The 12,795-nt window shown below is 37.6% G+C and overlaps 1 protein-coding gene across 1 annotated transcript in view; it reads right to left on the bottom strand.

The window, feature by feature from the left end:
* Positions 1-12,795, bottom strand: part of BTBD16 (BTB domain containing 16) — a 140,785-nt gene that overhangs the window by 11,252 nt on the left and 116,738 nt on the right. The window contains exons 11-12 of the mRNA XM_044662609.1: positions 6,014-6,105; positions 2,538-2,620 (exon numbers count right to left, since the gene is read on the bottom strand). Coding sequence (XP_044518544.1) covers positions 2,538-2,620; positions 6,014-6,105 — 175 coding nt within the window. The remainder of the gene's footprint in view (positions 1-2,537; positions 2,621-6,013; positions 6,106-12,795) is intronic.

The following is a 12,795-nucleotide window of genomic DNA, read 5'->3' as shown; positions in this document are numbered from 1 at the left end:
CTCTCTCTCTCTCTCTCTCTCTCTCTCTCTCTCTCACCTTCCAAATCCTTCCCTTCTATCTTTGAATAAATACAAGTATTACTTCTAAGGCAGAAGAGTGGTAATGGTTAGGCAATTGGAGATAAATGATTTGCCCGAGGACACATAGCTAGGAAGTGTCTGGGGCCAGATTTCAACCCAGGTCCACATCACTCAGACCTGGCACTCTACCCACTGAACCACTTAGCTGCCCCTAGACCAATGATTCTTAATCCTATTTTTTTTTGTCACAAAACCCTTGAATGGGCAACCTGGTGAAATCTGTAGAACCCTACCCAGAATGGTTTTAAATGCATAAAATAAAATACATAGGGTTACAAAAAAATCAATTGTATTATAATTATAAAAATATTGTTAAAAATCTAAATTCATAATTCCCCTGAAATCTAATCTCATCTGGTCAGAGCTCCCCAGGTTAGAACTTCTGTTCTAAAGTTATCATCCATGGAAGTTAATCAGTGAGCTACAAATCTCTAGATCTACCTTCTAACAAGCATCTTCCTCTCTAAGAATACAGAATTGAAAATATATCAAAACTGTATCCATCTCATGGGAAAAGGATATCACCTTTTAAACATGTTGTTCAACTGAAAGACAATGTGATCTGTTAGAATCTACCTGAAAGAGTAGAATTTAGGAGACAGAAGACTTTGCTTCTAGCATTTGGCAACTGTGCAATCTTGACAAAGTTGTATGACTTCCCTGGGTCCACATCTATAAAAATGCTTTTAAAAAAAATACCTATATTTGGGTATGCATAAATGTGTTTGTATAGTGTATATAGTGTGTACATGAGTATGTACATTTGTGTCTATGTGTTTATATAGTGCATATATGGTACAAATGTGTGCATATGCACATGTATTGTGCATATCGTGTATATGTATATATACATATATATATATATAAATGTGTGATTGTATATTTGTATGTCTATTCATCTGTCTATTTCTCTCTCTCTCCCTCTCTCTCTTTCTATCTCTATTCATCCATAATCTATCCATCCATCCATCTATGTTTCTGTTTATCTACTAAAGCCTGTGTCTATCTTTTCAAAATATGTAAGGAACTTTGAAAAAACTTTTGCCTTCTGTCTTATTATCAGTCTAAGGCAGAAGAGAGGACAGAGCTAGACAATCAGTGTTAAGTGATTTGCTTAAGTTTGCCCAGCTAGAAAGTGTCTGAGACCAAATTTGATCCCAGGTCTTCCAGACCCCAAGCCATCAGGTTCTATCCACTGTGCTACCTCATTGTCCTTGTAAGGAATTCTTGATTTTGAAGTTTTCTCCAGCAGGACAGACAAGCAGCTCTTCTCTAACTTTTCATCTTAGAGAGTTGCTTGTGATACTGAGAAATGAAAGCATTTATCTGTGGCCACACAGCTAATCTATGTCAGAGGCATGACTCAAAACCAAAGTCTTCCTGACTACAAGGCTGCCTTTATAACCATTCTTGTCTCTCAAAGAATTCTATATAAATAGACCTGTATGTGGCCTGGTATCCCTGGATTAGGAAATTAGTTTGCAGTAATGCTGAAAAGTCCCAGATACCAAAGGCAGTGCCTCCCCTCACCACTTTACCTGCTCCTTACATAAGGTAGGCTCTAGAGCAGTGATGGCAAACCTTTTAGAGACTGAGTACCCCAAATGCACCCTCATTCCACAGATGAGCTGCCCCCTTACCCCATACAGGGAAAGGAGGAAGCATTCCCATTGGGTTACTGGGCAGAGGGGTAGGTGAAGTGAAAAATGTCCTCAGGCAAGGTGGAGAAGGGGAGGGGAACAGACACCTCTAGCATGTGTGCCAAAGATTCACCAACATGGCTCTAGAGTAGTGATGGCAAACCTTTTAGAGACAGAGTGCCAGGTCTCTGCCCCAACTCCACTCCTGAGCCAAGTACAGTTCCTTCCCCCTCCCAGACTGAGTGCCATGCCCCTCCCCTCCATTGAGTGCTGGGTGTGCCCTGCCCTCCCTTATCCCACACAGGGGAGGAAAAAGTGCTCCCATTGAGCTATTGGGTGGAGGGGTGAGTGAAGTGAGGAATGTCCTCAGTGAGTGTAGAGAGGGGAAGGGGCAGAGCCCAAGCACTCCACACCCCTCTAGTTCTGCCACCTGTGAGCCACTCACCTAACCCCCTGTGTGTTCCCATTGGACTACTGGGCAGAGGGGTGGGAGAATGTGAAAAAATATCATCAGGCACAGTGGAAAGGGGGAATGAGGCAGTTCTCCCCAAGTCCTCCTGCCTTTCTAATAATGAACTTGGAGGTAGGGAGGGCTGCCACGTGCCCACACAGAGTGCTCTGCATGCCATCTTTGGCACCCATGCCATAGGTTCACCATTACTGCTCTGGAATCATCCCAACCTTAAACACTCAGATCTCCTAATATAGTTGCAGATGGAAAGCACATCTCAATGGCAGGAAAGGATGAGAAGAGAGGGGAGTCAGAAAGGCAATAAATCCATATAATTGCTTCCTCTTGTAAGCAAGGCAACTCACTGCATGGTAATGGTTGGCAAAAATCCGGACTAGCCAAGTCTCAGGGAAGAAGTTAATGTGCTTTATATCTTCCAGGTGCCTGCCTTGAGGAAAAAAAAATAAAGAAAAAATTTGGAAGGCTTTATTATCTCCACACAATTTCACATACAAAAATAAGGCTATGAGTTGGGGGCAGGGGGAGAATGGGGTCTTTTTTCAAATTGAGCTTGGCAAAGCTCAAATAAGACTTCATGGGTCTAATACATGAGTTTATTTTCAGTTATTTTCATTCTAAAGTCATCTTTGGATTTGCACATACAAACCTCACATATGATGAATGAATTAACTCTAATTTGAGTGGTACTTTCATGTTTTAAGAAGGAACTTCTTTGGATTGTGTATGTAACAACTTAACTCTTGGGACAAAGTTTCCTGAAAGCAGCTTGTCTCTGAGAGTTATGAAGTACTTGGGTTTGTTTTTTTTTTCAAAATTTCAAAATTTATATTGAGGTATTTAGCAAGACTGCCCCACTTAGGCATCCCTGGGCCTCAACTAGAAGATACTACTTCCACTATCATTCTTCTTTCCCTAATTATGCCTTACTTTACACATCTCATAATTAGTATTGGCCCCATTCCAAATTTCTTCATGATCCTTGTGTTAAAGTTGTATTTTGTTCTGTTCCTCCTGACCACCATTCCCCTTCTAGTTGGTAAAGTAAGATTATGTATAGTATAAAGTATACCAGTATAAAGGGGGAATAATAGCAGGAAATAAGATGGAAAAGAAGAACCTGGAAGTAATGTACAGATTAGCCCAAAGACCAGAAAAGCATAACTTTACCAAATTGTATCTTATATTAACCAAATCTAGATTTAAGGTAGGTGTTCTAAATCAGGGTTTTCACATCAAGATGCTACTATTAGGACTGTGGTCCTATGATATGTAAATTCCAGACAAAATTCAGACCTCCACAGCTCCAGACTAGAAGAATATCAAAAGGTACTTATAACTTTCAGATGATGACTTGGATTTTACTGATAACCCTGAAGTGATTTGAATATGTTAATGAACTAGTCCCAAGGTGACACAGATAGGAGTTGGTCTATTTCCCCCCAAAAAAGTCCCAAACTATAAAAATGAGACCTCAAACTCCTGCCCTTCAGAGTACTCTCTCCTCTCTATTGGGTCCATGTTGCCCAGTGTTCACAACTCAAATCCATGGTTAAGTGAATGATATTCTCTGGCTCCCATCCTTCCCTCTCCATCCCCATCTCCATCTTCCTTCCTTCACCACTTTATCCCCTCTGAATTGCTTTTCACTTCTTGTCTCTGATTTTCTGGGCTTTTTGCACCCATAGTCTGTGTTTAAATTATGATTACTTCCTTTTTTCCCACTGCCAATCAGGTTGTTGTTTTTTTCCCAGCTATTACCCAAAGAACCATGCATGCCTGCTTCTATTTTCATAATTTCAGAAGTTAATTTTCAATTTATACCTATTCTCTAATTTTTTTTCAGGTTGTGGACTATAATGACTATAGAAAAATACCCAATAGATCTGTGGTGGCAAGCCTTTTAGAGACCAAGTGCCCAAACTGCACCTCACGCTCCATTTGAACCTCTCCCTTACCCCAAACAAGGGAGGGAGGAAGCACTCCCATCGGGCTGTTGGGCAGAGGGGAAGGTGATGCGAAAAATGTCTTCAGACACAGTAGAGAGGGGACAGGGAACAGCCTCATCCAGCATGAGTACCATAGGTTTGCCCACATGGCAATAGATCATTTACTCACTCACTTCCACTTTGCATCATTAAAAACCAATATGAAAACAGCCATGGGATGAGTGGCAATGATATACTTAAGACAAATAGATCTTGTCTCTCTTGACCAAATATCTGGAGATTAGATGCTTTAGAGTGGGGAAGAACTATGGGTGGTGCTTATTTAGTATAACCCTTTTATTTTAAAGTTGAGACAATTGAAGCCCATGAAGATGAAGTAACATGCTCAAGGCCATTTAGTCAAGTGGTCATAGAGCTAGAATTAAAGTCAGTGTTCTACCTTCAAAACTCTAACAGGTCCTTCTGAAAACTTTCTAGGCTCCTGGATTTGGACACCCTTTGTCCCATCTCCTCCTTGACTCAAGGTCCCAAGAACCAGAAGAGGACCATTTTCTCCTCTTTTAACATCTATTGTCTTGTTGTCTGACTTTTCTTTTAGAGGAACAATAAATGTATGCCTCAAACAAAAGAATGGGCCCAATCAAATTAGTAATATCCACTCCATAAGAGAACAAAAGCCCATCTCCAGGAGTCTTTCATGGGCCACAAGAGTATCTTGGACCAACATTTGAGAACTACCTTTAAGGCAAATTTCTGATTTAAAAACTTATCAGCATAATCAATGATTGCTCTTTGTATTACTTCTTTTATTTCTTCAAATATTACATACTCTAGTAAAGGAGAACATATGTGTACCTTTAAGGAAGACAGTCTCAGCATCTTAGAAGAGGTTTTTTTAAAACAGACTTCTGGAATATTTATAGTCTAAGTAACTATATAAAGTTACAATGCACTCTCTGAAATCATTTGGAATTTCTTGGCAATAGTTTGTATACATTAGAGGCAATTATAGATTGATGAATCAGTTTTCAATATATATCCTGGAAACGATCCTAACAAAATTCATCTGGTCTATTTACTGCTGTTGAATGATAAGATTCTTCTATACACTTTGAAAGTGGGAAAGAGCTTTGAAAACTGTTTTCAAAGTTCATTAGGCCTATAGAAATTTTATTCCAAGCTCTTCTCAGAGCTGTATATGCATGTTCACCCATGTTTCTTCTTCCCCACCCTCATTTCCATGAGCTCCCCACATCACTAGATTATGAGAATATCAGTATTTGGCTTTAGTTAATTTCCCCAAATTTTATTATTATTGTGTTGATATTTTCATTATTTGTTTTTATATTATCATTCATTTCCCCAGGATTTTCCCCAAAGTACTAATAAAATCATCCTGTGTTGTGTAATACAAAGTGTTGGATTAAGAATTAAAAGTTCTGAATTAAGCAATCTCAATTATGCAAATAATTAGACACATGCCTTTGGTAAATCCAATCACTTCTCTGGCTATCTGTGAAATGAAAAAAATGAATTTAGTGATGCCTAAGATCCCTTTCATTTTGAAATATTAATGTGCCTATGATCCTTTCCGCACCCAATATTCTTGGATTCTGAGAACACTGTATAAAGCAGAGACAGCACATATATAACTTAGAGGGTTTTGTATTGTTTCATTTGGGGTTTGTTTTTTGTTTGTTTCCTTTGGTCACAACCTAATTTCACTTAGGCCCAGAGCCTGCAGGCACGTAATGGCTATTTCACAGTTTGGTGAGACATAATGGCTAGTGAATAGCTAAAGAGAGAGAGGAATAGAGAGCCTCTAACAGTGGAATAATCCTATATAGCATGTATACACACACACTGCCACTTACCACTGGTGATGCCATGTAGACGCAAACAAAGAAATACAGGCAAGAACTTCTGTCCCAATTCCCGTTCCAAAAATGGACACTTCTTGGGGAAGCTTAGCAGAAACACAAATAAAGAAGGTGTTCAGAAATTTCCTTTCCTTTCCTTAGACAGGTTTAGTATCAAAGGTCATCATTGGTTCAGATTCTTCTTGTCACCTTTTACTCTCCATTTGCATCTATTCCTCCTTTCTTGGTGAATTCAGTAACTAGCTCACAATCTCCACTTCTATCCCCATATTCAAGTAAACTCCTTACCTCCCATCCTTGCTGATTTCAGTATTCATACTGATGATTCTTTGAATACCTTGTCATGCCTGCTCATGGATCTCCTCAGTTCCCAAGACCTTTGTCTCCATGATCCCAGCCTTCCACATGATGATTACACTTCCTACCACAATGACCTAAAACCCAAAGCCATCCAGGATCTCGAGCTCTGCAATTTCCCTTTCTGATCAGAATCTTCTGTCCTTTGTACCCTTCCTATTGCCTTACTCCCCTTAAACTTGTTCTGCATTCTCACTATAGTCACAAATCCTTTAATCCCTATGTTTTCTCAATCTATCACTTTTTAGTTTCACTTTTCTCTAGTTTGATTTTTCTCTCATGGTAGTGTCTTGACCCCAGAACTAAACAGTTCCACAAAGCCACAATTATCCACTTTTGAGTCCCCTTTTTCCTTTGTCTTCCTACCATTTCTGATTCTATTAATTCAAAAACTTATATATTTGGATTCAATAATCCTATGATATCCAAAAATATTTGAGGTTCAATGACAAAATAACCTCACCTGAAATAAGAATAATTTTCCAGAGCTACTCAAATCTTTACCAGAGGCCTTTAAGGACTGACTTTTTAGATGGGGCAGAAAGAAAATATTTGTAGTATAAAAAGGGAAAGTAGCTTCATATTATTGGTAATCTCTGAGGTTTCTGGTCTCATTAATTCTGATGGTTAAAATAAATCTCCTTAGTGTTTAAGAAAACAGCAGAAGTGGGCACCTTGGTGGCTCAGTGGATAAAGCTCCAGGTCTGGAGACTGGAGGATCTAGGATCAAATCTGGTTTCAGTCATTTCCTAGTTGTATGACCTTGGGCAAGTCATTTAACATTGATAGCTTTGCCCTTGCTACTTGTCTATCTGCTAGCTTAGCCCTTGCTATTTGTCTGTCTTAGAGTTCATACTAAGACAGGAAGATTAAGGGGAAAAAAAGAAAACAACGGAAGTGAGGGAAGGCCAGGGAAGCAGTATTTTACAGTGGAAAGAACACAGGATTTGGGGGCCCAGGATCTACATATAAATCACGGCTCTTCCATTTACTGGTGGTGTGATTTTAAGCAAGTCACTTAACTCTACCCTATTATAGGATTATAGAACTAGAACTAGAAGGGACTCCAGGGACTATTTAGTCCAACCTCCTAATTTTAGAGAGGAGGAAAAGTGAATTCTAGCAATAAGTGATTTGCCCAAGGTTATATAGATAGTAAGCATCAGAGGTGGGGTCTGAACTCACATCTTTGTTCAATAGTTCTTTCCACTACACAATATTGCTGCTCTTATGGCCTCAGTTTCCTCACCTGAACAACGAGGGGGATGGACTGATCTATAAAGCCCATGTTTTTGAAACAACCAATAATATTTAATTTTTTACTAATTACATATAAAATAATTTTTAGCATATGTTAAAAAATTTTGAGTTCTAAATTCTCTCCCTTACTCACTTTCCTCCCCACTTATTGAGATAGTAAGCATTTTCATATAGATTATATACATGTGTGATCATGCACAATATATTTCCATAGTAGTCATGTTGTAGAAGAAGACAAAATACGAAGAAAATAAAGTGAAAAATAGTATGCTTTGATCTACATTCAGACTCCAATTCTTTCTCTGGAACAGACAGCATTTTTTATCATGAGTCCTTTGAAATTGTTTTGGATTACTGTATTGCTGAGAATAACTGTCATTCACAATTGATCATTACACAATATCGCTTTTAACTTTAAAGTGATGATTCTATCATCTACTTTTTCTCCTATTGCAGTCAAAGAAAACTGATGGAGAACATTCATTAAATTGGAAAGAATGAGGTCCACTGCAAATTCCTGTTATTTAACATCAAATGGATCCTCTAGGCTACAGAGCAATCATTTTCTTTATCTCTAATTGATTTTAGGGTGGAGTTTTTACATTTTACTTTTTTCAGTTACATGTAAAAATAATTTTAGCATTTTTTAACATTTTTATTGACTAATTTAGAATATATTTCCATGGTTATATGATTCATGTTCTTTCTCGCCCTTCTTTACTCCCTCCTCCTGGAGTTGACAGGCAATTCCACTGGGTTTTACATGTATCATTGTTCAAAACCTATTTCCATGTCATCAATATTTGCAATAGAGTAATCATTCAAAGTCTACATCCCTAATCATATCCCCATTGAACCATGCGATCAAGCATATGCTTTTATTCTGCATTTCTGCTCCCACAGTTCTTTCTCTGGATGTGGATAGTGTTCTTTCTCATAATTCCTTCAGAATTGTCCTGCATCATTGCATTGCTGCTAGTAGAGAAGTCCATTACATTTGATTTTGTCACAATGCATCAGTCTCTGTGTACAATGTTCTCCTGGATCTGCTCCTTTCACTCTGCATCACTTCCTGGAAATCATTCCAGTTCACATGGAATTCCTCCAGTTCATCATTCCTTTCAGCACAATAGTATTCCATCATCAACAGATACTATAATTTGTTCAGCCATTCCCCAATTGAAGGACACCCCCTCATTTTCAGTTTTTTGCCACTACAAAGAGCATGTCTATGAATATTTTTGTACACATATTTTCCCCTATTATCTCTTTGGGGTACAAACCCAGCAGTGGTATAGCTGGATCAAAGGGCAGGCAGTCTTACCCTTTGGGCATAATTCCAAATTGCCTTCCAGAATAGTTGGATCATCTCACAACTCCACCAGCAGTGCATTAGTGTCCCAATTTTGCCACACCCCCACCAACATTTATTATTTTCCTTTACTGTCATATTGGCCAATCTGCTAGACGTGAAGTGGTACCTCAGAGTTGTTTTAATTTGCATTTCTCTAATTATGAGAGATTTAGAACACTTTTTCATGTGCTTATTGATAGTTTTAATTTCTTTATCTGAAAAATGCCTATTCATGTCCCTTACCCATTTATTAACTGGGGAAAGGCTTGATTTTTTTTTGTACAATTGACTTAGTTCCTTAAAATTTTGAGAAATTAGACCTTTGTCAGAGGTTTTTGTTATAAAGATTTTTTTCCCAATTTGTTGCTTCCCTTCTAATTTTGGTTGCATTGGTTTTTATAAATTTTGAGTTCCAGATTCTCTGCTTCCCTTCTTCTTTTCCTCCCTCATTGAGAAGGCAAACAATTTGAAAGAGGTTAAATATGTACAGTCATGCAAAACATATTTCCATTTTAGTCATGTTGTGAAAGAAAAAACACAAATAAGAATAGAAGAAATAAAGAAATACTATGCTTGAGTCTGTAATCACTTCTTTCTCTGGAGGTTGATAGCATTTTTTCATCATAAGTCCTTTAGAATTGTCTTAGATCATTATATCACTGAGGATAGCTAAATCATTCATAGTTGATCATTGTACAATATTGCTATTCTCCTGGTTCTGTTTACTTTACTCTTTATCAGTTCTTGTAAGTCTTTCAAGGCTTTTCTGAAATCATCCTGTTTATCATTTCTTATAACACAATAGTATTCCATCACAATCATATGCCACAACTTGTTCAGTTATTCCTTTAACTGACTCTAAAAAACACTCTTATCTTTCTTCTTAGAATTAATATTTTAAAAAAGAATTAATATTGTATTGATTCAAGGACACAAGAGTGAGAAGAGCTAGGAAATGGGGATTAAGTGACTTTCCAGGGTCACATATCAGGACTTTTTTATTTAAACCCTTACCTTCTGTCTTGGAACCAATATGCGTTATTGGTTCCAAGACAGAAGAGTGGTAAAGGCTAGGCAATGGAGGTCAAGTGACTTTCCCAGGGTCACACGGCTAGGAAGTGTCTGAGGCCAGATTTGAATCTAGAACCTCTCATCACTAGGCCTTGTTCTCAATCTACTGAGCCACTCAGTTGCCCCCACATATCAGGACTTCTTATCTCCAGGCCTGGCTCTCAAATCCACTGAACTAGCTAGCTTCTGCCATCTAATTGACTCTTTATCACAGTCCCTACAATGGCTGTTTCACACCTATCTCTACCTCCATTTACTCTCTTGCAGTAGATTAATTTACTTCCTACTTTAATGAAATTGAGTTCATCTAATATGTGGTACTTTTTCTCCCCTCCTCATCTGTAAATTCTGCCATCTTCACCAGGCCTTTCCAACATAGCTTCTCAATGTCCAGTGGATGATAGGACCCTTCTCTTTTCTAAGTCTAATGGGTTCACTCATGCTCTCGATAGCATCTATTCCTGCCTATTTTAGGAGCTTACTTTAATGTCAGCCTGCATATTACTCCTTCCCCCCCTGCTAGATATGCTCAGGTCTCTCTGTCTTTCTTCAAACAGTCTAAATATACTTTCTCCACTTCCTCACCACCCACTTGTTTCCTCAACCAGCTCCTTGCAATCAGACTTCCAATCCAACACTGATGAACTCTTTTAAAAATATATCATACTGATATATTGTTTTTGTTCAGTTCACCTCTGAATATATCCTTCTTATTTTTTCATATCTTTTATAACAAAGAAAAAAGAAAGAAAACAAAATCAGTTTAACAAAACCAACCAACACATTAACAAAGTCTAACAATCTTTGTGATATTGCACACCTTAAGTCCTGCACCTATGAAGAAGGTAAATGTTACAGTTCTTAATTCAGGATCAAGGGTCTTGTTGATCAGCCAGTGTTTGATTTTATTTTGTTGTAGTTTTCATTTACATTTTTGTAGTCATTGTGTATATCGCTTTCCTGTTCCACTTACTTCACTCTGCAGTTTATATGTCTTCCTATGCTTTTCTGAATTCTCCACATTCCTCATTTCTTAGAGTGTATAATATTACATTACATTTTTATATTTCAATAGGTTTAGTCATTGCCCATTAGATTGACATACACCTTATTTCCAGTTCTTTGCTACCACAAAAATTACTGTTGTAAATATTTTGATATGTGAACTCTTTTCATTTTTGAATTCCTAACAGGGATAACTAGCAGTGGAATATCTAAGTAAAATCATGTAGATATCTTACTCATTTGGGGGGGGCTGTTATTTATAATTCAAAATAGCCTTCTAGAATGACTGGACCAATTCACAGCTCTACCACAGTATACCAATTGCCCCTTAATTGCTAAAGCTGCTGATCATTACTTAATGCTTATCCTCCTTGCAGCATTTCATATTATTGATCATCCCTTTAATCCTGGTATTTGTGACATTGATTTCTACTGGTTTACTCCTATATATTTAACCATTTCTTTTCTACCCATTTCTCTGGTTCATCTTACTATTTCTTCTAAGTGTGTCTCCTAAAGTTTGCCTTAGCTCCTTTTTTTCTCTTTTCATTCATTCCCTTCATAACTTCTTTAGTTCCTAAGGATTTAATTATGACCTCTATTTAGATGACTCCTAAATCTATATATCCAGTCCCAATCTCTGCCTCTTCTCCCCATCATCAACTAGCTTTCAGTCATATAAAGGATGAGGTATTAGCAAATTATCTTGCTAATACCTCAAACTCAACATGTCAAACAATTTATCTTCAATCCTAAAACTGCTCTTCTAATAACAATATTTACCATTACTTAATCATTCAAGCTTAAAACTTTAGAGACAGTTTTGATTCTTCTCCCTCACTGCCATTCTGTGTCTAATCCATTGTCAGTTCCACAATATTTCTCAATTTGTTCCATTCTCTATTCACATAGCCACCACCCTTGTTCGAGCAAAACCCCTCTTCCCTAGAATATTATGAGTTTCTTAATGAGTCTTCTCACCCCTAGTTTCTTGCTTCTCTAATCTATCCTCCACTGAGCTACAAAAATAATCTTCCAAAGGCACAGGGCTGTCTAGGTCACTGACTTTCTCAAAATCCTTCAGTTACTCCTTATTGCTTCTAGAATAAAATACACAGCCTTTAACCTGGCATTTAAAACCTTACTTAGTTCCCAGTTCCAATTATTCCTAGTTCCTAGCTCCTTGTTCCTCATTCCATTCTAGGTTTCCATACTTATTTCACATTATTTCCTTTACATTGTCTTAGATCTAGGCAAATTCGACTCTTTACCTGAATTTAACATTTAACCTACATTCATGTTTCTATTTAGCCTATTCCCCTTTCTTGGAATGCACTGTCTCCTCGAATTCCACCTTTCAGAATCTTTATCTGAGTGCTGTTCCCTCCATGAATCCTGCTTTGACCTATCCAATTCAAAGCGTTCACTCCTACTTCAAATTTTTGGATTGATGGAGCTCTCTTTGGGTCCATTGCTATATAAACTATCTTCTGATATATTTACATATACATGTAGGTATATCATATCTGTGTGTGTCATATGCATGCTCTTGTATAATATAAGCTTCCTGAAGTTAGAGCCTTGCATCTTTTATCTTTCTTTTTATCTTTTTTAAATTTGTTTTATTTTTGTTTATCTTTTTTTTTTAAACCCTTGTACTTCGGTGTATTGTCTCATAGGTGGAAGATTGGTAAGGGTGGGCAGTGGGGGTCAAGTGACTTGCCCAGGG

The sequence above is a fragment of the Gracilinanus agilis genome, chromosome 2, assembly GCF_016433145.1.
Source record: "Gracilinanus agilis isolate LMUSP501 chromosome 2, AgileGrace, whole genome shotgun sequence".
Classification (NCBI taxonomy): Eukaryota; Metazoa; Chordata; class Mammalia; order Didelphimorphia; family Didelphidae; genus Gracilinanus; species Gracilinanus agilis.
This window is presented reverse-complemented; position numbering and strand designations above follow the sequence as displayed.